The 27,725-nt window shown below is 44.0% G+C and overlaps 1 protein-coding gene across 1 annotated transcript; it reads left to right on the top strand.

Moving 5' to 3' along the window:
* LOC132131364 (uncharacterized) lies at positions 1 to 27,568 on the top strand (the record flags this gene model as incomplete). The annotated part of the gene is made up of 6 exons (XM_059543388.1): positions 1 to 110; positions 312 to 662; positions 3,959 to 4,288; positions 4,571 to 4,906; positions 11,677 to 12,003; positions 27,165 to 27,568. Coding segments are annotated over exons 1-6 (1,800 nt in total), but the record flags the coding sequence as incomplete, so codon positions are not given.
* Between the last annotated feature and the right edge of the window lie 157 nt (positions 27,569 to 27,725).

Genomic DNA, 27,725 nt, shown 5'->3' with positions numbered 1-27,725 from the left:
CGTCATCCACTGGTGACGCAGCAGGCATGACCAAGCACCTTCAACAGAACTGTAGAAAATGAAGTATACTTTAAATTTGCTCGTATTGCTCGTGCATTTACTCGCGTATGGTAAGTCATTTTAATGTTAGAATCTATCTTCAGGTCAAAGATAAATACGTGATGCAGTTTAGCTTATATTCGAGAAATATATTTATTATCTGTATTTTACATTACCATTGTACGACATTTATTTCTTACAGTTTATTTTCTGGTCAACGATAAACACGAACAATGAACATAAAGTTGTTGTTTTTTTATTGGCCCGTGGAGAACTGTTTATTTCTTTTGCAGGTGTGTCTGATGAAGGCACAGATGGAGGGTCAGTCTCTGTGATGGAGGGAGATTCGGTTACTTTACTATGTCTTATGGAAAAACAACAACAAGAAAACATTATATGGCCTTTTAATAACATTGCTATCGCTGAAATCAATGGGGACCCCAGTAAGATCTGTACAGATGTGCGTTGTGTTAATCGTAAAAAGAGAATCAGAGACAGACTGAAGCTGGATCATCAAACTGAATATCTGTCCATCAGAAACATCAGAACCACAGACTCTGGACCTTATGATGCATGGATCTCCAGCGAAAACCGCGGCGGTGGAGGAGCCTATGTTGCTCGTGGTAAGGAGTGGCGCAAAAACGGGGTATGCAGTGCAGGGGGCACCATTTGACCAAAACCATCCTGTGAAAATCTTCTTTAAATGTCCCATCAGTACCGCCGCTCCCTATAGGCAGAGTACTCAGTCTGCGTAGGGCACCAATTCCCAGAGGGGGCACCATCCAATTTGCTAAAAAAAAAAAAAAAAAAAAAAAAAGCTTCCATCCGCGCTCGCGACAGCTCGCACCTCATTTTTGCGGCTGAATGTTCATAATTGATGGATGGACATCTATATCCGGGTAAAGGACATCAGCAGTACTGCGCAGAGAAAAGATAACGAAAGTAAAAAAAAAAAAAACAGGCTTGACTTTTTAAAGTTGGCTTGACGTTGGACGTTCGAGACTCAAATTTAGGGACCGTCTCTAAAGTTACATGCGATATTGGTATACACTTTTCTAACGTCAGTAGCATTTGAGGAGAATGACTTACAGTCATAAAAACAACTGTAATTGTTTATCTAGGTGTCAGCTACAATGCACAATTGAACTGAATGTTTGATATTTATTCAAATAAACTGTAAATCAAATGTAAATTATGCTACTTTTTCACATGGGCTCAAAAGCAAATGTGAAGCTCAATAGTCAAGTGAAGTCAAGTCACCTTTATTTATATAGCGCTTTAAACAAAATACATTGCGTCCAATCAACTGAACAACATTCATTAGGAAAACAGTGTGTTAATATTGCAAAATGACAGTTAAAGGCAGTTCATCATTGAATGCAATCAAGTCAACGATATATGTGTAGATTAAGTGACCCCAACTAAGATGTGTAGATTAAGTGACCCCAACTAAGTAAGCCAGAGGCGACATCGGCAAAGAACAAAACTCCTTCAGTGACAGAATGGAGGAAAAAAACCTTGGGAGAAACCAGGCTCAGTTGGGGGGCCAGTTCTCCTCTGACCAGACGAAACCAGTAGTTCAATTCCAGGCTGCAGCAAAGTCAGATTGTGCAGAAGAATCATCTGTTTCCTGTGGTCTTGTCCTGGTGGTCCTCTGAGACAAGGTCTTTACAGGGGATCTGTATCTGGGGCTCTAGTTGTCCTGTCCAATAGCATTTGAGGAGAAAGACTTGCAGTCATAAAACAACTGTAATGTGTTCATTTAGCTGTCAGCTACAATGCACACCTTATACATTTTTAAAATATATTAAAATAAATTATAAATCATTTAGGTAAAAACAAAATGGTAAATGGACTACATTTATATAGCGCTTTCAACAGACCACATGGCCATCCAAAGCACTTTACAAGTTGCCTCACATTGACCCATTCACACACTGCGTTGTCAGCCATTCAAGGCGCCATCCAGCTCGTCGGGAGCAGCTGGAGTTAGGTGTCTTGCTTAAGGACACCTCGACACTTGGTCAGGTGGAGCCGGGGATTGAACCATCAACCTTCCGGTTTGTAGACAAACTACTTGAACCACTGAGCCACTGTCGCCGCAACAAGGCCCGTTTATCACTTTCAGGCCCAGTCTTGTGAAAGGTTCAGGTTCTCTTACGAAAATTACCCATGGTTTTAACAATAACACCACAAATCATCATTCTTGTAGCCATGGTAACTGCAAAATAAGACCAGGACAACTACAGCCCCTGATACAGATCCCCTGTAAAGACCTTGTCTCAGATGACAACCAGGACAAGACCACAGGAAGACTGACTTTGCTGCAGCCTGGAATTGAACTACTGGTTTTGTCTGGTCAGAGGAGAACTGGCCCCCCAACTGAGCCTGGTTTCTCCCAAGGTTTTTTCCTCCATTCTGTCACCGATGGAGTTTTGGTTCCTTGCTGCTGTTGCCTCTGGCTTGCTTAGTTGGGGACACTTCATTTACAGAGGTATCGTTGACTTGATTGCAAATGATTGCACAGATACTATTTAAACTGAACTGAGATGAGTGATGACCTCACTGAATTCAATGATGAACTGCCTTTAACTATCACTTTGCATTACTGACACTGTTTTCCTAATTAATGTTGTTCAGTTGCTTTGACAAAATCTTTTTTGTTTAAAGCGCTATTTAAATAAAGGTGACTTGACTTGACTATAATTAAGTGTGAAAATAACTAATGGAAATATATGTTTCCTAACTGAAGCCAACTAACATGATTGTTCTTCTTTTATTAGTATTATTTTGTCTCTGTACACAATATTTGTAAAAAAAAAAAAAAAAACAGTGTCAGGAACTCAATTTTTGCACTCCAAAGGTGGCATGAATGCATTTACACTGTGATTACAATTTTATGAATAATGTTTAAATAGAACATTTTGAATAGGTATATGAAAGAAAATAATGGAAAAAATATAATGATATATCAAATATGAAAATAAACTTAGTAGATAAAGTCTTAATAAATGAGCCACTGAGTTATTCATTCAAATTATTTGTTCAAATGGCTCATTCATTCAGGAATGAAGCAAGTGATGGTCTGTTTTAATGGTTTATTGAATCATTGAGTCACCCGATTAATTCAAAATATTCATTCAGTATTCAAAACACCACTGTGTGTTTCTTGGAGACACACAACTGGGGCTTGTTTCAAAAAGGAGGTTCAACCAACTCTGACTTTAAACTTGAACTCTGAGTTGACTTTCCCTGAGATGGGAAACTCAGAGATTTCAGCTAAAATGATAAAGATGAAGAATATAAACATTATTCAATAGGGTAAAGCTTTAAGCTTTAAAGGTTTATGAGTGTAGGCTACATGACTTTACAAGCATTTTTAAGTATCATACAGTGTCTATTTCAGTGTGTGGCAGTTTTTTCCACAGTCTAATGCTCTTTTCACATAATTAAATGTTCTCTAATCAAACCTGTTTTATTTTTCAATAAGAATAATGAAATTAACATTTGACTTCTATTCAGCCAACAGCAAGAAGGCTCTTTATTTGGAATGGCAAATAAAGAGCCTTTTTTAATTGTTCTCAATGGCAAAACAGAGCAAAACATAGTGCTTAACTAGACAAAAACTCATACAGGGACATTTTTTGCCTTTGGATAATTCTGGGGCATTATAACTGCATTTGAATAAGCAATGTTTTTTTTTTTTTTTTTGCAAAGTGCTTGATAATGTCAGCTTGCATATCTCGCATCATAATGTTATCGTAGATGATACCTATTGCACATCTCTGTTTATTATCCCTTTATCAATCCATTTATATTTCTTCACTCACAGCCTTTATGACCTAAAAAAAAATCATGGCACTTTCCTGTTGTATAATTTTGTTTTTCACTCATAAGGAACTGTTAATTTCTTCTTTAGGTTTGTCTGATGTTGATAAAGATGAAGTGTCAGTGGTGGAGGGAGATTCAGTCACTCTACAGACTAGTGTAAAAACAAACCAACAAGAAAAAATTAAATGGTATTTTAATGACATTCGAATCGCTCAAATCACTGGAGATCACAGTAAGATCTGTACAGATGTTCAGTGTAATGAAGGAACTGAGAGATTCAGAGACAGACTGAAGCTGGATCATCAGACTGGATCTCTGACCATCAGGAACATCAGGACCTCAGATGCTGGATTTTATAAACTACAGATCATCAACAGCAGAATCAGTATCATGAAGAGATTTAGTTTTACTGTTGCAAGTGAGTATACTTTAGTGCTGAAGCTTATTAAATATATACATCTTTGATCTCATAAGTTGAGCCACTAGTTATTAAGAATAAGTTCATCAATTAAACTTATGTATGTTTGTCTGATGAGTAAATGTGTAAATCAGTGTTTTCTGCTGTTTAATGGCATGTTACGTTATGAATCAAGAAATATTTTCTACCCACAGTCTATATGATCTGTTATTGAAATATCACAGCACTTTTCTGTTGTATAACTTTGTTTGGTGTATAATAAACTGTAAATTTTTTCTTCAGGTACATCTGGTGTTGGTACAGATGAAGTGTCAGCATATATGATGAAGGGAGATTCAGTCATTCTAAATACTAATGTTAAAAAAAAAAAACAAGAAAAGATTAAATGGTTTTTTAAAAACATTTGTATAGCTCAAATCAATGGAGATCTCAGTGATTTCTATCCAGATGTTAAGTGTTATGTAGGTACTGAGAGATTCAGAGACAGACTGAAGCTGGATCATCAGACTGGATCTCTCACCATCATGAACATCACGACCACAGACTCTGGACTTTATCATCTAAAGATCATCAGTGACTCATACAGCATCAGGAAGCGCTTTAGTGTTTTTGTTCGTGGTGAGTCGTCATGTATAAAAAGTGTTGTACATTCAGTAATGTGTTTAGTGATATATTTGCAGTGATATTCAAGGGCGGTTCAAGGGTGAATATATATCATGGGGCTTAGCCCAGAGACATTCATATGTGTCAAAATACATGGGACATGCTTACTAATACATACACACACACACACACACACATAGACATTCACTGGCCACTTTATTAGCTACACTTTGCCAGTACCGGGTTGGACTGTCTTTTTCCTTCAGAACTGCCTTAATTCTTCGTGTGATAGATTCAACAAAGTGTTGGAAACATTCCTCATTTTGGTCAATATTGATTTTGGTCAATATTGTCATGATAGCATTACGTAGTTGCTGCAGTTGCTGATCCATGATCTCCCGTTCCTCCACATCCCAAAGCTGCTGTATTGGATTGAGATCTTGTGACTGTGGAGGCCATTTGAGTAAAGTTAACTCCTTTTCATGTTCAAGAAACCAGTCTGAGATGATTTGAGCTTTGTGACATAGTGCATTATCCTGCTGGAAGTAGCCATCAGAAGATGGGTACACTGTAGTCATAAAGGGATGGACTTGGTCAGCAACAATACTCAGGTAAACTATGGCATTTAAACAATGCTCAGTTGGTACTAAGGGGCCCAAAGTGTGCCAAGAAAATATTACCCACACCATTACAACACCACCATCAGCAGCCTGAACCATTGAGACAAGGCAGGATGGATCCATGCTTTCAAGTTCTTTATGCCAAATTCTTACCCTAATATCTGAATGTCACAGCAGAAATCGAGACTCATCATACCAGGCAACGTTTTTCCAATCTTCTATTGTCCAATTTTGGTGAGCCTGTGTGAATTGTAGCCTCCATTTCCTGTTCTTAGCTGACAGGAGCAGCAACCAGTGTGGTCTTCTACTGCTGTAGCACATATTCTTCAGGGTTCTACGTGTTGTGTATTCAGAGATGGTGTTTTGTATACCTTGGTTGTAACGAGTGGTTATTTGAGTTACTGTTGCCCTTCTATCATCTCTAACCAGTCTGCCCATTCTCCTCTGACCTCTGACATCAACAAAGCATTTTCGTCCACATGACTGCTGCTCACTGGACATTTTCTCTTTTTTTAACCATTCTCTGTTAACCCTGGAGAAAATCCCAGTAGATTAGCAGTTTTTAAAATACTCAGACCAGCCCGACTGCCATCAACAACCATTCCACGTACAAAGTCACTTAAGTACACTTTCTTCCCTATTCTGTGGCTCGGTTTGAACTTCAGCAAGTCGTCTTCACCACATCTAGATGCCTAAATGCATTGTATATGCATTTATATATATATATATATATATATTTGAAGAGTTAATTAGCAAAAACAGATAACTCTGTGTGACGAGTGGGGCGGGGCCGAGGGACATGGGAGCGAGGCCGGTGGAGTGATTGGAGATGAGCTACACCTGTTCGACCCGCCGGTCTCGAGGCCCACGGAGGAGATGGAGGATATAAAACTGGAGCGACAACAGTGAAGGACGAGAGAGGACCAGGCCTGGGCTTTTAGTTGTGTTTTGGTTTTTATTTGAGCGCACCAGTTGTCCGTGAGGGGCTGGTGCGCGGTTTTGTGTTTATTTTTGTAATTAAAGTTTCATGTTGATTGTCCGCCGGTTCCCGCCTCCTTCTTCCGAATATGAAGGTCTTTATCGTTACAGTGGTGCCGAAGCCCGGGAGAAGGAGGGACGCGCTGCTGAAGATCCCTCGCCACTGTGGTGAATCCGCGGTGCCAACGAGCTGGCGAGGAGTGTGCCGCCATGGACGCTCGAGGCGGTGGACTGGAGCGAGTTGCCGGGGACGGGCGAGCTCGCTGCCGACCGCCCGCTATTTGGAGGGGCGGCTGCCATCCGTGAGGGAGCGGAGGAGTCGGCGCCGTTCGCCAGGTGGCCGGAGCCTGCTGCCATCCGCCGGAACGGGGAGGAGCAGGGAACGGGGGACTCCTGCCGGCTGCCCAAAACCGGAGGAGCCGTCGCCGTCCACCGGGCGGCGGAGGAGTGTCGTGCCGTCCGCCGAGGGCCGTCCAGTGCCACCGCCAGGCACCGCGGAGGAGATCACCCAGCTGGTGGAGGGCCGAGCAGCGGTGCGTCTGGGAACCGGATTTTTTTTTTTTTTTTCCTCTCTCCCCTCTCTCGTCTCTGTCGCTCCTCCTTCCATCTCCTTTTCTCTCGCCTCGCCTGTCCTACCCCCAGGTTCCCGCAGGTCCCCGTGAGCGGTCCCCCCCGGAGGGAGGGGTGGGGGGGGGAGTAGAGCGCAGTCTCGGGAGTACCCCCCGGCCTGCGAGGGGCGATGGGGGTATGTGACGAGTGGGGCGGGGCCGAGGGACATGGGAGCGAGGCCGGTGGAGTGATTGGAGATGAGCTACACCTGTTCGACCCGCCGGTCTCGAGGCCCACGGAGGAGATGGAAGGATATAAAACTGGAGCGACAACAGTGAAGGACGAGAGAGGACCAGGCCTGGGCTTTTAGTTGTGTTTTGGTTTTTATTTGAGTTTTGTGTTTATTTTTGTAATTAAAGTTTCATGTTGATTGTCCGCCGGTTCCCGCCTCCTTCTTCCGAATATGAAGGTCTTTATCGTTACACTCTGTGTTTAACAATTCTTAGAAATCATGTTTTTTCATTGTGCATTCCAATTAATCTCAATCCAACTGCTGTTGTTGTTTTTTTTACTGTAAAAATAAATAAATAAACAGTTACCTAACACATTGAAACTCAATAAAAACATGAAAACATGAAAAAAAATATGATAAAAAAAAAACTGAGTGACCGCCCCAGCTGTGTTCCAGACGTTAATCAATGATCTAAGGGACATGCTTAATATCTTTGTTTTCGTGTATCTTGACGATATATTGTTTTTCTCGCCGTCTCTCGGGGTACACATACAGCATGTGCGGCGAGTCCTTCAACGCCTCCTTGAAAATCGCCTGTTCGTAAAGGCTGAGCAATGCACTTTTCACGCGCCCTCCGTCACCTTCCTCGGTTCCGTGATCTCCGTTGATGGCATTAGTATGGACCCTGCGAAGGTTCGGGCGGTTTCCGATTGGCCTATCCCTGACTCTCGTGTCGCGCTCCAGCGGTTTTTGGGTTTTTCGAATTTTTATCGACGTTTTATACGTAACTTCAGTCAAGTAGCGGCTCCCCTTACAGCTTTAACATCTGTCAAGTCATGTTTTAAGTGGTCAGAGTCCGCTCAAAAGGCATTTAATCACTTAAAATCTCTTTTTACCTCGGCTCCTATTCTCGTGACCCCTGATAGGTCTAAACAATTCACAGTCGAGGTCGACGCGTCAGAAGTGGGAGTGGGGGCCATCCTCTCCCAACGCTCGTCCGACAATAAATTGCACCCCTGTGTTTTTTTTTCCCACCGTCTCTCGCCTGCGGAGCGCAACTATGACGTAGGCAATCGTGAGCTGCTGGCCATACGTTTGGCCTTGGGAGAGTGGCATCAGTGGTTAGAGGGTGCTACCTTACCGTTTATTGTGTGGACGGATCACCGTAACCTAGAGTACATTCGCTCGGCTAAGCGGCTCAATGCTCGGCAGGCTCGCTGGGCTCTATTTTTCGCCCGTTTCGATTTCTCGATCTCTTATCGCCCTGGGTCTAAGAACGTGAAGGCCGATGCCCTCTCCCGCCTCTTTGATCCCTCAGACTCACCCTCCACCTCCGAGGGAATAATCCCTCCCTCTCGAGTTGTCGGTGCGGTTGTCTGGGGAATAGAGAGGGTGGTCAAACGCGCCCTGTCTCGCTCTGTCGCTCCGCGCAACGTCCCCAGGAACCTCCTTTTCGTTCCCGTTACAGCACGCTTAGCTGTTCTTCAGTGGGCTCATTCCTCCAAATTGGCCGCCCATCCCGGCGTTCGGGGCACGCTCTCCACTATTCGCCAGCGCTTCTGGTGGCCCACTCTTGACCACAACTCGCGCCGTTTCATTGCTTCATGTACGGTCTGCGCGCAAACTAAATCTAGCAATTCTCTGCCGGCGGGTCTCTTAAGACCACTACCCACTCCGTCTCGTCCTTGGTCTCATATAGCCCTTGATTTTATTACTGGCTTACCCCCGTCAGCAGGTAATACTGTCATTCTGACTATAGTGGATCGATTTTCAAAGGCCGCATACTTTATCCCTCTTCCTAAACTTCCTTCGGCCAAGGAGATGGCTCAGGTTTTGGTCAATCACGTCTTTAAGATACACGGTCTACCCACTGACGTCGTTTCAGACAGGGGCCCTCAATTCACGTCCCAATTCCGGAAAGAATTTTGTCGCCTCATTGGCGCGTCTGTCAGCCTCTCCTCTGGATTTCATCCCCAGACTAACGGCCAGGCTGAACGCACCAATCAGATCGTTGGACGCCTTCTGCGCAGCTTAGCCTTTCGTAGCCCTTCGTCTTGGTCAGAGCAATTACCATGGGCTGAATATGCCCATAATTCTTTACCTACGTCCGCAACCGGTTTATCCCCGTTTAACTCCTGCTTTGGTTATCAGCCGCCTTTGTTCTCCTCGCAGAATGCTGATTCCGATGTCCCCTCAGTGACTGCGTTCATCAATTGCTGTAAGACCCGTACTCGAAATTACGCCAATAAGCGTCGTATCAGAGGGCCTAAGTATCATTGTGGTCAGAGAGTGTGGCTATCCACCCAAAATTTACCTCTCCTGAATCCTTACCGCAAACTGGCCCCCCGCTTTATTGGGCCTTATCGAATTTCTAAGATCATTAGTCCTGTCGCGATCAAATTGAAACTCCCTCCCAATCTTCGTCGCATCCATCCTGTTTTTCATATTTCCTGCATTAAACCGTTTGTACGCGCGCCTTCTCCTACTCCTCCGTCTGTCCCTGTTCGTGTCGAGGATGCCCCTGTTTACACAGTGCGTAAACTCCTAGATATGGGTCGTCGTGGTCGGGGCCACCAGTTTCTCGTTGACTGGGAGGGTTACGGTCCTGAGGAGAGAAGTTGGATCCCCTCCCGGGACGTTCTGGACCGCTCTCTCATCAATGAATTCCTCCGCACTTACCAGGTTCCTCCCTTGGGAGCGCCAGGAAGCGCTCCTTAGGGGAGGGGCACTGTCATGGTTTCGGTTTTCCTTCTCTTCCTCCCCCTCCTCTGCTGGTTATTTTGCCACACTCACTCACCTCTTCAGCTGTTCCTCATTATCTCTCCTCTGTCTCCCTAATAGATTCACACTTGTTCTCTCTTTTCCTCAATCATCCTGGCTATTTCTTGTTCCCCGTGTTTGTGCTCTCTGCTTGATTATTTTGTTTGCTGTACATGCAGAAGCTTCACAACCATCTCGTTCCTGTCCTGTCCTGTCGTGTCGGATCCTACCCTGCCCCTCGTGCTCCAGTCACAGGTCAGATCTAACAGTGCCTTAAGTTAACCTGTTGCTCTGCTCTCTGTCCAGCCCTGCTGGTGCTGACGAGTACTCTGGACAGTGACCATACCCGCCACCTGAGATTATCTTGAGAGCGGAAAGGAGGTCCGCTAGACGCCAATCTCCGCACACAGCCCGAGCGCCAGCCCGACCCCTCTGTTTGCTGATTATTGTAAAGACTTTGTGTTTACCTTTTGGGTACCGGTTCATCGGCTGCTTTTGTTGGTTTTACCGAAGGCTGGTTATTTTGATACGCTACTCAATTAAAGCAGTATCCTTTTGCATAATCGCTCTTGGGTCCTCATCTTTCCACACCACAGTTTATCACATAATAAGGCAGAATAGTTTCTGTACTGTAATAAAAGCTATGTCAATCAGCACTGCATTGTTCATATACTTTATCACCTGCTGGAGATGACTTGAAAAACCATATATTGTCGTGATTGTATAATAATGTCTTCGTGTGTCCAAAAGTTTCTGGAATTTCCTGATATGACTCTCTGCACAATAGCACCCTCTGGTGTCGAGTATGAATGAAACGCACACTGCAGAAGTGTTTACCGCTCAGTGATGTTCATCTCGCCTTATTCTGGGTCCGGATATAAAACACCAGATCATGCGCAGACGATCCTGTCTCTTTGAGTTTAAATCTATATTTATTCACACCTTTATTATATACTGTATATATATATATATATATATATATCCGAGTCCTGATCGGGAGGTAATGCCCGATTCCGATTGAGTCTGAAACCACGTGATCAGGCCCGATTTCCGATTACGTGTTCGGATCTGGACATCCCTACTTTATAATTTAAATCACTATTTTTTTTTTCTTGTTCATTAAATTGTCACCCTGACGCAAAAAGTCTGCCACAGACCATGCTTGCTGGTTCATATAATCGCTCTTAATTAGGGGTGGCGAACTCCGGTCCTGGAGAGCCGAAGCCCAGCAGAGTTCAGCTCCAACCCTAATTAAAGCTCATCTGCCTGTAGCTTTCTAGTAACCCTTCAGACCTTGATTAGCTTGTTCAGCTGTGTTTGATTAGGGTTTAAGCAAAACTCTCTCTCCAGTACCGACGTACGCAACCCCTGCTCTAAATGCACATGTTGTAGGAAGACAGGACAACATTATATGATTTCATATCTATATTTGTTGCTTCACATTGCAATGCTCAGTAACAAATAACACAATGGCATTGTTCAGTAACAAATAACCTAATTTTAAAAAATGTGGTTTTGAAGTATGCAAATTGTTTGATAAGCACAAGGAATCATTTTAATATCCACAGTTCTTGAGGTTTTGTAGTCCCCCCCCCCCCCCCAAAAAAAACAATAACCCTTCAGTTATTTGATGATTTGTGTTTCAGATGTTCCTGCTGCAAGACAAGATAAAATGAGAAGAAAATATCAGGGAGAATCTGTTACTTTAGATCCTGGGGTAATAAAATTTCCAAATGATGTGATGACGTGGTATTTTTCTCATCGCATTCTCATCGCTGAAAACACTGGAGATCAGAGTAAGATCTGTACAGATGATCAATGTGAGGAGAGATTCAGAGACAGACTGAAGCTGGATCATCAGACTGGATCTCTGACCATCGCAAACATGAGGACATCAGACTCTGGACTCTATAAACTAACAATCACCAACATCAGATTCAATATAATAAAAAGCTTCACTGTTTCTGTCACTGGTGAGTATCATATAGCTACTTTTACTTTTATTGTCATTTAAAACAGTATATATATATATATATATATATATATATATATATATATATATATATATATAATATTTTTTTGCACTCTAAGTAAAAAAGAAACTCTCTGTCTTCAGCTGCAGTAACAGGGATATATGCTGCTGTAGCTCTGCTGCTTGTTGCTTTAGCTGTTGCTGTGATTTACTTTCACAAGCGCCAAAGAAGAAGGACAGGTGTGTATTACATACAGCTGCAGTAACATGGAAATATTTTGTTGTGTGAAAATAATCTTTAAAAGATGTGAAATTAACCAAACCACGCAACTGAGTTTGTCATTATTTTTCAAACAGATATGGAAATGCAGTCAGGTGATCAGGTAAGATACTGTGTGCGATACATGTTTGGTCTTCTTCCCTGACAACTTAATCTTTCAGAAAATTAGTTATAAAAATTACAAAAAACTGCACTGAAGTGTTGTCATGGAGGTGGTTCAATGCAACATATTGATGTCACAATTTGCAGTTGTGGAAAACAGGTTGTTTGACCTGCTTGGTTTCAACAAAAGTATGTTTTATAGTAGATGTAAATTTGTTTCTTTATGTCATTACAGTTTTAAGAGAAGAATCACACATTTAAGACATGTTAACCCCTTAATCTTAAATATCAGGATAAAAAATGTCTCTAAGTTACGTATGTAACCCTAGTTCCTCGAGGGAACAAGATGCTGCGTCCAAACGCTTTGGGGAACGCGTTTAGCATGAGCGACTCTGAATATGATATCTAATCTGTCTTATAGAAGAGCATGACGTCACAGGCGGGGTGATGTAAGTGACCAGGAAGCTATAAAGGCACAAGCCACGCAGCTGGCTTCAGCTTCGAGTACCAGCAAGCGCCGGCGGGGGTTTTGGGGGTATGGCCTCGAGACGCAGCATCTCGTTCCCTCGAGGAACTAGGGTTAAATACGTAACCTAGAGACGTTCCTCTTCAGGAACTCGAACTGCGTCGAAACGCTTTGGGGAAAGAGTACCAACGCTGCCAGACTACCAAACCCCTGCCTAGTGTGTATCCGAAGAGCACAGCTTAGGACGAGGGGACTGAAGTGCCTGGAGTGACTGGCATGTCTAAGCCATAGAATCTTGCAAAAGTAGAAGGCGTGGACCACCCTGCAGCATTGGAGATGTCCAGCATGGACGCACCTGCTAGAAAGGCCTTGGAGGCCGCCATACCCCATGTAGAGTGAGCCTTGGCTCCCGACAGCGGGGGACGACCAGAGGACTCAAAGTGGCGTTGATAGTCTCAACTATCCAACGACTAATACTCTGCTTAGAAGCAGGAAAACCCCTCTTGGGGGGACCGCAGCATGCAAGAAATTGGTCCATTTTCTCCACAGGGCAGCTCTGTGGGCGTATGCATCCAGCACTTGAGCTGGACACACACAATTTAGCTTCTCTTGGTCGGGCTCCCGAAAGGGAGGAGGACAGAAGGCCTGCAGCACTACCAGTTGTGGTGTTATAGAGGGCACCTTATGAACATATCCCGCTCAAGGGTATATGAACACTTTTGTCATGGCAGGTGCAAAATCAAGATAGGTAGGGGCCACTGAGAAGGCCTGTAAATCTCCTACTCAGAGAGGTAATGGCCAACAGAAAGGCGGTTTTAAGAGTCAGATGTCTGTCTGAGATATCTTGAATCGGATTGAATGGAGATTTGCAAAGAACCTCTAACACCACACCCAAGTCCCAGGGGGGAACACGGGACTGTACTGGAGGTCTCAGCCTCAGCGCACCGCGGAGGAAACATGTAACTAAGGGGTGTCCATCGAGAAGGGAGTGGTAGGCCACAATGGCCGCCCGGTAAACCTTCAGCGTGGAGTGGGTCAACCCTGCAGAGAACCTGGCCTGCAGAAACTCCAGAACTGTACCAACTGGGCAGTTTGCTGGGTCTAGCTGGCAGTCTCTGCACCATGAGGTGAAGAGTTTCCACCTCAGGGCGTACAGTTTCCTCGTTGAGGGAGCTCTGGATTGGAGGAGTGTCTCAACAACCTCAGTTGAGAGACCAGCTGCTAACAGTTGTGCCCCCTCAGGGGCCACACCCACAGCTTCCACAACTCCGGGCGAGGGTGAATTATCATACCCTGCGCCTGTGAGAGTAGGTCTGTCCTGATCAGTATCTCCCATGGAGAGCCGTCGAAGAGCGAGACCAGATCTGCGAACCATACTCGGCCCGGCCAGAACAGACAGACCCCATCCCGGCGTACTCTCGCCAGAACTCCCGGGAGCAGAGCAATAGGGGGAAAGGCGTACAGACGAAGCCTCGGCCAGGTCTGTACCATATCGTCCAGTCCCAGAGGAGCTGGATGAACTAGAGAGAACCAAAGGGGACATTGTGATGTCTCTTGAGTCGCAAATAGGTCTACTTGAGCCCTGCCAAATACTCTCCATATCTGCTTCACCACCTCTGGATGAAGTCTCCATTCCCCGGGCCTCGGCCCCTGCCTCGACAGTATGTCTGCTCCCATATTTAGTTTCCCAGGAATATATACTGCTCTTAATGAGAGGAGTTTGCTCTGGGACCACACCAGGATCTGGTGCGCCAGCTTGTACAAAGGGCGCAAACGCAGACCTCCCTGGTGGTTGATGTAAGAGACCACCGATATGTTGTCGGTGCGCACCAACACATGGTGACCCCTTAGGTCTGGGAGGAAGTGCTTCAGTGCATGATAAACTGCTAGCATTTCTAGACAATTGATATGCCATGTTAGATGGCTCCCGCTCCACAGACCACGGGCAGGGTGGCCACTCATGACTGCACCCCAACCGGTGAGAGATGCGTCCGTCGCTAGTATTACACAGCGACAACGAGCTCCCAGCCCCAGGCCCTGATTCAAGAACCAAGGTTTCTTCCACATGTCTAAGGCACGGAGGCAGCGCCGCGTGACCTTGATAGTGCGAAGTAGATTGCCCTTCGGGGAAAATCCCTTGGTCTTGAGCCACCACTGTACGGATCTCATGTACAGCAGGCCAAGAGGTATCACGTTGGACGCAGCTGCCATCAGACCCAACAATCTCTGAAATTGTTTGACAGTAAGTGACTGGCCTTCTTTGACTCTCTCGACTGAGATGAGGATCGACTCGATACGAGCAGGGGACAATCGTGCCTGCATCACGGTCGAATCCCATACTACGCCTAGATAGGTGGTGATAGGTGGCGTTCAGTCTCAAACCCAGCTCCCCCATATGTGCGAGAACGACATCTTGCCGAGTCGCAACCTGCTCTGACTGAGCTAAAATCAACCAATCATCGATGAAAGCGAACCTCAGAAACTTCCTGTGTTGTGGAAGGATGGAAATGTGGAAGTATGCATCTTTGAGATATATTGTGACAGACCAGTCCTCGGACCTGATCTGACCTACAACATGCTTGATCGTGAGCATTTTGAACTTCAATCTCATAACTGAACGATTTAAGACCCCCAAGTCTATAATCGGACGCAACCCCCCATCCTTCTTTGGAACTGTGAAATACCGGCTGTAGAACCTGGACTCCCTGTCTTGAGGAGGGACCACCTCGATGGCCTCCTTCTCTAATAGGGTTTTCACTTCCTGTTCAATAACCAGACCCTGCCCGGGGCCGACTATCGTCGGAATGACCCCGTTGAATATCGGCGGTGCAGAGCCGAACTGAATACGGTAGCTTTTCCTACTGTGTGCAGGACCCATTGAGATACATTTGGCAGTAGTTTTCACGCTGCTAAATAATCTACTAAGGGAATCAGTCTCTCGAGACTGACCTCTGGTGTAAGAGACGCCTGCAGGGGCAGCGAGCGTCTCAGCCCCGCTAAAATAATGAGAACGATGCTCGCTGGGGACCGCTGCGCCCTGGAACACTGGCAGGGTTGGCAGACCAGCCCCCAGAGGGCGCTGAGGCGAGACGGGCACTGTGTAATGCAGTGTACGCCGCTCCACCACAGTAGCCTCTGCAGTCGTGACCGAAACGTGTCAGGACTTCTTAACCAAGGGCCTCACAACCTGAAGTACAGCCCTCAGATCCGCCTTTAAAAAAAAAGGTTTGGAAAACCCTGGTTCAGAGCGTTGCTTCAGCCTCCGGTCCCGACACAGGGGGAGTGCGGGCGGCAACACTCTGACTATAGACTGAGAGGGCTGCTCCCACCCAGCAGCCCCTCCAGTATATATAATTTCTCAGAGTGAGATAAGTGTCATTATATTCCTCAGAATTTAATGCAAACAAACAATCAGACGAGTAAACCCGTCTGCCTTGTTGGTATAATTCATATCTAACTTCTCATAGATACTGAATTTAATTCCTCAGAATTAATGCAGTTAACCAATCAGACGAGTAAAGACGGTCTGGTTTTGGTAAGATTTACATCAAAAATGAAAATGATGTAGGCTAGTACACGTGTTGCCTCGGCTACACGCGAGCCGCTTAGTCACACAAACATTATTAATCTCCTCGGAGATAAGTAGCTACAGCTGCGAGTTCACAGAGGGGGAAGGAACTGCTTCGCGTGCTTCCGAACCTCGAGAATGAACTCTAAATCTAGGGAATACGCCTGTGACGTCACGCTCTTCTATAAAACAGATTAGATATTATATTCAGAGTCGCTCACGCTAAACGCGTTCCCCAAAATGTTTTGACGCAGCTCGAGTTCCTGAAGAGGAACAGAATATTAAGTCTTTAGTCTTGTTCTGTTTGTGTATCTGAATCGTTAATCCTGTTAATTTATTCTGCCTTCTGTGATTCTGTGTTTTAGAACCGTCCAGAAGGCTTGTCCTCTAATCAGTCTGAGACTCATGCTGTCCGTGAGATGTCACAGTAACATTATTATTTTGATTAATATTTATTTATTTTTGTATTATTATATTTAATTTATGTTTCATATATGTTACTGTCTGCTGCACATGACTTTATACTTTCACTTATATTAAGTAAAATCATATATAATCTGTCTTTATTTTTCTGGTTTATCCTGTTTTTTTTTTTTTTTTAGAGAAATGGTCAATTGGTTTAACAATGCTAAAAATCACCTAAATGTGATTTTTGACGGGGCCCCATAGCAAAGAGAGTATATTGATTACGGTAGGATCATTTATGGTTCAGCTTCAAAGGCTTTGCTAACAAAAATTGCTGTGGAGCAGATCCTCTCCTGTAACAACACTGCAGGTCGAGATGGGAGAAAGGCCTTTGGATTTACGTGATCTCCAACTAAGACTGGTATACTGGTCAAATATTGAAAGTCATTTTTCAAATCATCCAATTAAAAATATTTTGGGAAATTAATGGGAATATGAAAAATCAGAGGAGAAAAGCTTTGGATGGATAGTAAAAAAAGCAAACTTAATGTTAATATTAGTCCTATAGTATTGCCAGTATCTCTGCCTTGATTTTTCACAATGCCCTTTGTCGATCTTCATATATTTAAAAACTATAAAGGATAAACAATATCAAGATCCTAAAGCGATAGTAGTGCAACAGTGTCTTGAGGGTGAATATTTCCACTTTAAACAAGTTGGTTTAGTTAGAATTAGTTATGGCAACAGAAAGGAAGATATAGTAATTTTTCATTTGAGAATTGGACATTCTGTCCTCAACAAATCATTTCAAATGATAGGGAAACATAATTCTGGTCAGTGCAATAAATGTGGACTTACACAAACTGTAGAGGATGTATTGCATATGAAATGGAAGGAATTCAATTTAAAAATTATTTTACTTCTGTTGGCATAAATACTTTAACTTTGCAGCATATACTTAACAGTTCTTACAAAGGATATGAAAGTCTTGTTTTTTATTTATTTTATTATTTTTTTTGAAAGCAACAGTTATATAAGAAAATATAGAAAGGTAGGGTATGCGTTTTTTCTTTCTTTCTTTCTTTCTTTCTTTCTTTCTTTCTTTCTTATATCAATGCCTCACTCAACAAGCTGGTTGTCAACCGCCATTAAATGTCAAAGAAGAATTTTCTAATGAGGGCAATTTTTTTTAGTCCCCATTTAATACAAGATGAAAAAAAATCTGTTGTTTACTGGATTAATTTACAAGGGAATAATTCAGATCATCCAACAAAATCAATAGAGGAGAGTTGGGAGACAATGAACTTAACAGTAACAGGGTTTGCATTGGAAGTAAAGGATTGGGCTGCAAAAATGTCACTAAATAATATTACATTTTTATCAACAGTTACAATTTCCCAAATACCTTCTTGGTATTTCAGTCAACCTGAAGTTGATTTACAAATTCATGAATGTATTTAAAAAGGACAGATTGAAATTAATATCAAATGTCTTTGGAAATCAGGCACAGACTGAACATCGGGGAGAACCGGGACAATCCCTGGTGGCCTGGCAGCCGATTTGTCAGAGTAATTTAATATTATTATTGTATAATTGCATGCCAAATGTACTAAAGCGATTATTTCCAAATCTGCAATTTGATAATTAAATCTCTAATAAATCATGAATCAGTTACTCTTGACTCACGCGCTCTCTGCTCCTCCGCCAAATTGTTTGGATCATACTAAGAGTAATCATTGCGAGAGAGAGTATGGAGTGGACTGTGGAAGCGCACAGCTGGAGCACAGAAGCAAAACTACCGTTTAAGTGCAGGTCAGTTTCATCTGTAAAGATGCTATTGTAGTTTTGTCTTTGTTTAATTAGTCAAGCAGCAGCAACCCATTGCTCACAATCACTTGGAATACTGTAAAAAGGATATTATCAATTGTAATGTTAAAGTAATAATGTAACGATATAAACCTTCATATTCATCCGGAAGAAGGAGGCGGGAACCGGCGGACAATCAAAACAACATTTTAATACAAAATAAACACAAAACAGCGCACCAGCCCCTCACGGACGACTGGTGCGCGCAAATAAAAACCAAAACACAACTAAAAGCCCAGGCCTGGTCCTCTCTCGTCCTTCACTGTCGTCGCTCCAGTTTTATATCCTTCCATTTCCTCCATGGGCCTCGAGACCGGCGGGTCAAACAGGTGTAGTTCATCTCCCATCACTCCACCGGCCTCGCTCCCATGTCCCTCGGCCCCGCCCCACTCGTCACATACCCCCATCGCCCCTCGCAGGCCGGGGGGTACTCCCGAGACTGCGCTCTACTCCCCCCCCCCCTCTCCCTCCGGGGGGGCCGCTCACGGGGACCTGCGGGAACCTGGGGGTAGGACAGACGAGGCGAGAGAAAAGGAGATGGAAGGAGGAGCGACAGAGACGAGAGAGGGGAGAGAGGAAAAAAAAAATAATAATAATTCCGGTTCCCAGACGCACCGCTGCTCGGCCCTCCACCAGCTGGGCGATCTCCTCCGCGGTGCCTGGCGGTGGCACTGGACGGCCCTCGGCGGACGGCACAACACTCCTCCGCCGCCCGGGACGGCGACGGCTCCTCCGGTTTTGGGCAGCCGGCAGGAGTCCCCCGTTCCCCGCTCCTCCCCGTTCCGGCGGATGGCAGCAGGCTCCGGCCACCTGGCGAACGGCGCCGACTCCTCCGCTCCCTCACGGACGGCAGCCGTCTCTCCACATCGTGGGCGGCCGGTAGCGAGCTCGCCCGTCCCCGACAACTCGCTCCAGCCCACCGCCTCGAGCGTCCATGGCGGCACACTCCTCGCCAGCTCGATGGCACCACGGATTCACCACAGCGGCGAGGGATCTTCAGCAGCGCGTCCCTCCTTCTCCCGGGCTTCGGCACCACTGTAACGATATAAACCTTCATATTCATCCGGAAGAAGGAGGCGGGAACCGGCGGACAATCAAAACAACATTTTAATACAAAATAAACACAAAACAGCGCACCAGCCCCTCACGGACGACTGGTGCGCGCAAATAAATACCAAAACACAACTAAAAGCCCAGGCCTGGTCCTCTCTCGTCCTTCACTGTCGTCGCTCCAGTTTTATATCCTTCCATCTCCTCCATGGGCCTCGAGACCGGCGGGTCGAACAGGTGTAGTTCATCTCCAATCACTCCACCGGCCTCGCTCCCATGTCCCTCGGCCCCTCCCCACTCGTCACAAATAATTTAGCAGAATAATAATCATATTTTATAATAGGTTTAGGGGGAGCTAGGGCAGACAACACCACAACCCTTACGAAAATTAATGTATAGTATGCCATGGTTACCACAAATTAACCATGGTTTTTGCTACACTAACCATAGTTTAACCATGGAATTTGTAGTAAAAAATAAATAAAAATGGTAATCCATTTGCAAAAAAATGTGATAGGATTGTTCTATAAAGATATTGTAGTGATGTACTTATTTTGATGTAGGCAATTTAGAAAGTCTAGTTCTGTTAAATCTTGAGTATTAAAGTCATGAGAGAAATAGATATCATGGCAAAATAAAGAGACTGAAAAGAAAAATGGAAGTGAAGGTGCAGTTCAGGAGAGAACTTTTAATTATTTTGCATGTCCCCAACATTTAAATTTTTTTTTTCATGTGAAGTCCATACGAAAAATAGGGTTGACCATGTTTCAGAATATGATGTGGGTGTATGAGTGTGAGATTTCCCGGCCTATTTTTTTCCCCAGTCCGCCCATCGTGGAAATTAATGACGTAGACATGCAGTTTAATTTACTATACACAGGCCTACTGAAGCTAGCAGTGTTTTCAGCCTCTGCCGCCTCACTATATGAGTACACGAACACATAAACATAATATCTAGAACTGCTCTGAGTCACTTCATGAGCATTTAACTTATTCTGAGAAACTATCATCATATCATATACAAAGAGACAGCAATATTTCAAAAAGACACCAATGTTTCAGGAGTTTAGTACACAGAATAGGACACATACTTATTAGATAACCGCATTTGAGTTGATGTATATGCTTTTATTTATTATTATATTTTAATCAGCTATTTTTTTCCCAAACCATTGTTAGATGTAGTGTTTCCTGTAATTATGCAAAGATTTGGTTTCAAAAACAGTACCAGTAAACAATTTCTTATGATTTTAAATCTTACATTAAACTTCAGATAATTCTCAAAATAAAAGTCAGTACTAAAGTCTGATTTTGTGGTGGATGTTCAAATTTGATCTTCTTAATTCAAGTTAAAGGATTTTGAATTTCCACAGTATTGAGCTCTACTGTACGGTTAACCCTGCATGCTGAAAATGTTTGAAAATGATTAACAGTTGCAAATAAACATTCATTAGAAATTTAGAAAAGTAATCAAAAGTAATCAGTTACATTATTTTTAGTCAGCTACAAATATGGCTTGACCCCCAAAAAATTCTAACAAAATGTTTCTCAGTGGTTTACAGTAGTATCAAATGTACTTAAAAACATACTAAAAGTTTACCAAAGTTTGACTCCAAGAAAGGCAATCAATTTGCAATCAAGTCAACGATATCGCTGTAGATGAAGTGTCCCCAACTAAGCAAGCCAGAGGCGACAGCGGCAAGGAACCGAAACTCCATCGGTGACAGAATGGAGAAAAAAACCTTGGGAGAAACCAGGCTCAGTTGGGGGGCCAGTTCTCCTCTGACCAGACGAAACCAGTAGTTCAATTCCAGGCTGCAGCAAAGTCAGATTGTGCAGAAGAATCATCTGTTTCCTGTGGTCTTGTCCTGGTGCTCCTCTGAGACAAGGTCTTTACAGGGGATCTGTATCTGGGGCTCTAGTTGTCCTGGTCTCCGCTGTCTTTCAGGGATGTAGAGGTCCTTTCTAGGTGCTGATCCACCATCTGGTCTGGATACGTACTGGATCCGGGTGACTGCAGTGACCCTCTGATCTGGACACAGACTGGATCTGGTGGCCACGGTGACCTCGGAACAAGAGAGAAACAGACAAATATTAGCGTAGATGCCATTCTTCTAATGATGTAGCACGTACATAGGTTGTTATGGGAAGTGTTTCCGGTTCCGGTTTACCTAATTAATGCAGCCTAAAAATCCTTTAACGGATTTGGATAATAAAAGCATATTAGTATGTTATGTGTATGCCAGGTTAAAGAGATGGGTCTTTAATCTAGATTTAAACTGCAAGAGTGTGTCTGCCTCCCGAACAATGTTAGGTAGGTTATTCCAGAGTTTGGGCGCCAAATAGGAAAAGGATCTGCCGCCTGCAGTTGATTTTGATATTCTAGGTATTATCAAATTGCCTGAGTTTTGAGAACGTAGCGGACGTAGAGGATTATAATGTAAAAGGAGCTCATTCAAATACTGAGGTGCTAAACCATTCAGGGCTTTATAAGTAATAAGCAATATTTTAAAATCTATGCGATGCTTGATAGGGAGCCAGTGCAGTGTTGACAGGACCGGGCTAATATGGTCATACTTCCTGGTTCTAGTAAGAACTCTTGCTGCTGCATTTTGGACTAGCTGTAGTTTGTTTACTAAGCGTGCAGAACAACCACCCAATAAAGCATTACAATAATCTAACCTTGAGGTCATAAATGCATGGATTAACATTTCTGCATTTGACATTGAGAGCATAGGCCGTAATTTAGATATATTTTTGAGATGGAAAAATGCAGTTTTACAAATGCTAGAAACGTGGCTTTCTAAGGAAAGATTGCGATCAAGTAGCACACCTAGGTTCCCAACTGATGACGAAGAATTGACAGAGCAACCATCAAGTCTTAGACAGTGTTCTAGGTTATTACAAGCAGAGTTTTTAGGTCCTATAATTAACACCTCTGTTTTTTCAGAATTTAGCAGTAAGAAATTACTCGTCATCCAGTTTTTTATATCGACTATGCAATCCATTAGTTTTTCAAATTGGTGTGTTTCACCGGGCTGCGAAGAAATATAGAGCTGAGTATCATCAGCATAACAGTGAAAGCTAACACCATGTTTCCTGATGATATCTCCCAAGGGTAACATATAAAGCGTGAAGAGTAGCGGCCCTAGTACTGAGCCTTGAGGTACTCCATACTGCACTTGTGATCGATAGGATACATCTTCATTCACTGCTACGAACTGATGGCGGTCATATAAGTACGATTTAAACCATGCTAATGCACTTCCACTGATGCCAACAAAGTATTCAAGTCTATGCAAAAGAATGTTGTGGTCAATTGTGTCAAACGCAGCACTAAGATCCAATAAAACTAATAGAGAGATACACCCACGATCAGATGATAAGATCAGATCATTTGTAACTCTAAGAAGAGCAGTCTCAGTACTATGATACGGTCTAAATCCTGACTGGAAATCCTCACATATACCATTTTTCTCTAAGAAGGAATATAATTGTGTGGATACCACCTTTTCTAGTATCTTGGACAGAAAAGGGAGATTCGAGATTGGTCTATAATTAACTAGTTCTTTGGGGTCAAGTTGTGGTTTTTTGATGAGAGGCTTAATAACAGCCAGTTTGAAGGTTTTGGGGACATGTCCTAATGACAATGAGGAATTAATAATAGTCAGAAGAGGATCTATGACTTCTGGAAGTACCTCTTTCAGGAGCTTAGATGGTATAGGGTCTAACGTTGGTTTAGATGATTTAACAAGTTTATACAATTCTTCCTCTCCTATGGTAGAGAATTAGTGGAACTGTTCCTCAGGGGGTCTATAGTGCACTGTCTGATGTGATACTGTAGCTGACGGCTGAATGGTTGCAATTTTATCTCTAATAGTATCGATTTTAGAAGTAAAGTAGTTCATAAAGTCATTACTGCTGTGGTGTTGGGAAATGTCAACACTTGTTGAGGCTTTATTTTTCGTTAATTTAGCCACTGTATTGAATAAATACCTGGGGTTATGTTTGTTTTCTTCTAAAAGAGAAGAAAAGTAATCGGATCTAGCAGTTTTTAATGCTTTTCTGTAGGATATGTTACTTTCCCGCCAAGCAATACGAAATACCTCTAGTTTTGTTTTCCTCCAGCTGCGCTCCATTTTTCGGGCTGCTCTCTTTAGGGTGCGAGTATGCTCATTATACCATGGTGTCAAACTGTTTTCCTTAACCTTCCTTAAGCGTAAAGGAGCAACTTTATTTAAAGTGCTAGAAAAGAGAGAGTCCATAGTTTCTGTTACATCATCAAGTTGTTCTGAGGTTTTGGATATGCTAAGGAATTTGGATACATCAGGAAGATAACTTAAAAAGCAGTCTTTTGTGTTAGAAGTGATGGTTCTTCCATACTTGTAACAAGAAGTAGAATTTACAATTTTGGCTATATGAATTTTGCAAAGAACTAAATAATGATCTGAGATATCATCACTTGGCTGAATAATTTCAACACCATCAACATCAATTCCATGTGACAGTATTAAATCTAGAGTATGATTTCGACAATGAGTAGGTCCTGAAACGTGTTGTCTAACACCAATAGAGTTCAGAATGTCTATAAATGCTGATCCCAATGCATCGTTTTCATTATCAACATGGATAGCTTCAGTATCTCAAAAAAATAAAAAATAAAAATAAATAAATAAATAAATAAATAAATATATATATATATATATATATATATATATATATATATATATATATATATATATATATATATATATAATTTTTTCTCAAAGATCAATAAAAAAAAAAGATTTACAAAACAAAATGTTCAAGATCTCCAAAGTAAGTTTAATTATGCACTCAATACTTGGTTGGTGCTCCTTTTGCAATTACTGTCTGTGGCACTGCAGGTTGCTTTGATAGCGGCCTTCAGCTCCTCTGTATTGTTTGCCAGATGTTACTTATCTTCCTCTTTACAACACCCCATAGATTCTCTGTGAGGTTCAGGTCAAGTGAGTTGGCTGGCCAATCAAGTATAGTAATATCATGGTCAGCAAATCTTATGGAAGTGGTTTTGGCACTTGTGGGTAGGTTGTCAGGGTTTTGCACTGTCACTTTGTTTTATGTTTTGTTTCTTGTGTCTAGTGTCAGCACATGGCCTTGTTAATTGCTTTCTCGGCCATGTGCTCCTTTAGCCCCTCCTCCTTGTTTCCTTTTTACCACACCCTCTTGTTAGCCTGGTTAGTCTTATTGTACTCACCTGTCCCTCATGCATTTTCCTCCTTATTTACAGTGCCCCTTACCCTTTTGTGTTTGCTGGTTCATGGTCATCCTCACCCCCTCTGTCTATGTCTGTGGATGTGACTGAATTTGTGTCTGTGTCTGGTTGGTCTTGTGCCCTTGTCTAGTCCTTGTAGTTCTATGTTTTTGTCTTGCTCCTGATTTTAGTAATTTGTTTGTTCTTGCTTTTGGCTTTTATAACTATTGATTTAGTTTTTCTAGTCTTGATTCTTGGTTTTGTTTGATTATTCTAAGTTGGTAACTTATTTTGTTACTTAACCTTTTATTAGTTCATTGGCTTATATCTTTCCTTGTCTTGAGTTTAATTTGTTTTTGTGGAGCTTTGTCCTGTCTAGTCTTGTTCGAATTCCTGATCTGTCCCTGTGTCACAAACACGCCAGGTTCCACCTCCACACAATCACGGCGCACACCCTCACCTGAATACTACTCATCACCACCTGATCCGCATCACCTATCAGCCACCACAGCACCTCAAAAGCCACACACACGCACCCAGTCATTGTCCGGTCACGTTCACGACAAGATCATTCCTGCGCTAACTACTAGGACTAACTCCTCTTTACCTTCTCTCCAAGGATAACCTCAGAAGACTCTTCTTCCATCTTCTCTCCAAGGATTACCTCCCAAGATCCTCCTAAAGCCCCACGGTGCGTGTGTGTGGTCCCCTCCTTCCCGGCACGGATCCCAGCACCCATCCACTCCTCACTTCCCGCTCCTCTGCTTGTGTCCATTCAATAAATACCATCTTTCATCTCTTACTTCTCTGTCCCTGAGTGATCCGTAACAGATGACCGGACCAGCACCGAGAGACACAAGCATGAGCCTCACGGATCCCTTCCAAGAATTAGTTGATGCACTCCGCCGTACACTAATGTCAGCACCTGCATCACCACCACCAGCGAGCACTTCCGCGGATCCCATCATCCCTCCTTCACCTGCCGTGCACGCCAGACCCATGGCACGGCCAGCGCCCTACTCTGGTTCGGCGGAGGAATTCAGCGGATTCTTGCTTCAGTGTTCACTGGTCCTGGAGATGCAACCGCTCTCTTACCCAACGGATCGAGCTAAGGTAGCTTTCATTATCTCCCAGTTACAAGGCAAGGCTTTACAATGGGCAGATTCTCTCTGGACCCAGAATAATCCTGTAACCCAGTCATATTCTAGCTTCATCGAACATTTCCGGGAAGTTTTCGGCAAACCTGCCTGGGACTCCTCAATAGGTGAGAGATTATACAACTTGAAACAAGGGAATATGTCTGTCAATGATTATGCCTTGCAGTTCAGAACTCTGGCGGCCTCTAGTGGGTGGAACAACAGGCCCTTCTCACTACCTATCGCCAAGGATTGGAGCCCAGAGTGCGGTTGCATCTCGCTGCATACGAGGATACCATCGGCCTCGAGCGATTCATCCAGCTGTCCATCCGCTTTGCCACTCGTATGCAATCGTGCTTAGAAGAGCACCAGGGCCAGGCGCATTCCTCCTCTCCGCTCGGCCGACCAGAGAACGTCAGCTCCCCAGAACCAGCCAGCGAGCCCATGCTCGTGGACTCCTACCGCCTCACTATGGCGGAGCGTCAAAGACTGCTGGCCCAGAATCTCTGTCTGTACTGTGCAGCTCCGGGGCATACCATAGCTGGGTGCCCCATTCGTCCTCCTCGTCCCATGGTGAGTGCCATCCTTCCTTCACGATATTCAATGAAACCACTCACCACTGTTGTGACACTTACTGCGGCTGATGTGTCTCTTCCAGTTTCCGCCCTCCTCGATTCTGGGTTAGCTGGCAACTTCATCTCCGGCGCCCTCTGCCGTCAACTCAGGCTCCCAACCTCGGCCACGCCGGCCGCTTACCAAATCCACACCATCACCGGCAAGCCGTTAAGCAAGAAGTATGTACGGCATTGCGTGGGCCCAATCTCCCTCCAAACTGGACTCCTTCACCACGAGGACATTCATCTGCTGGTTCTGGAGGATTCCACCGCGCCCGTGGTTGGAGCAGCATAACCCGGTGATCTCCTGGAAGACCGGAGAAATCCTGAAGTGGGGCGAAGCCTGCTTTCAATCATGTATCTCCGGCTGTCCAGTTCCCGTGGAACGTCCCCCCGAATCACTACCAGTCTGCTTCGAGTTTCTTCTTCGTGGCCAAGAAAGATGGAGGTTTGCGGCCATGTATCGACTACAGAGCCCTGAACAAGATAACTCAGAAGTTTCGCCATCCTCTTCCCCTCATCCCAGCAGCCCTAGAACATCTCCGTGGTGCCACTGTATTCTCCAAGTTGGACCTCCGCAGTGCGTATAACCTCATCCGGATACGCGAGGGGGACGAATGGAAAACCGCCTTCATCACCCCTACTGGCCACTACGAGTACTGCATGATGCCGTATGGGCTAGTAAACGCCCCCTCCGTATTCCAGGATTTCATGCATGAGGTGCTCCGGGATTTCCTCCATCAATTCGTCCTAGTGTACATCGATGACATCTTGATATATTCCCGGAGCCAGGCCGAACATCGACGCCACGTTGCGGAGGTCTTGCAACGCCTGAAGGACTTCCAGCTCTACCTAAAGGCAGAGAAGTGCTCATTCCATCAGCCCTCAGTGCAGTTCCTTGGCTATACCATTGACCGCAGTGGCATCCGGATGGACAAGGGGAAGGCAAGCGCCGTCCGGAATTGGCCCATTCCTACCACCATCAAGGAACTGCAGCGATTCC

Source organism: Carassius carassius, chromosome 48, assembly GCF_963082965.1.
Source record: "Carassius carassius chromosome 48, fCarCar2.1, whole genome shotgun sequence".
NCBI lineage: Eukaryota > Metazoa > Chordata > Actinopteri > Cypriniformes > Cyprinidae > Carassius > Carassius carassius.
The sequence above is the reverse complement of the archived record's forward strand: the minus strand, read 5'-3'. Positions and strand labels throughout refer to the sequence as shown.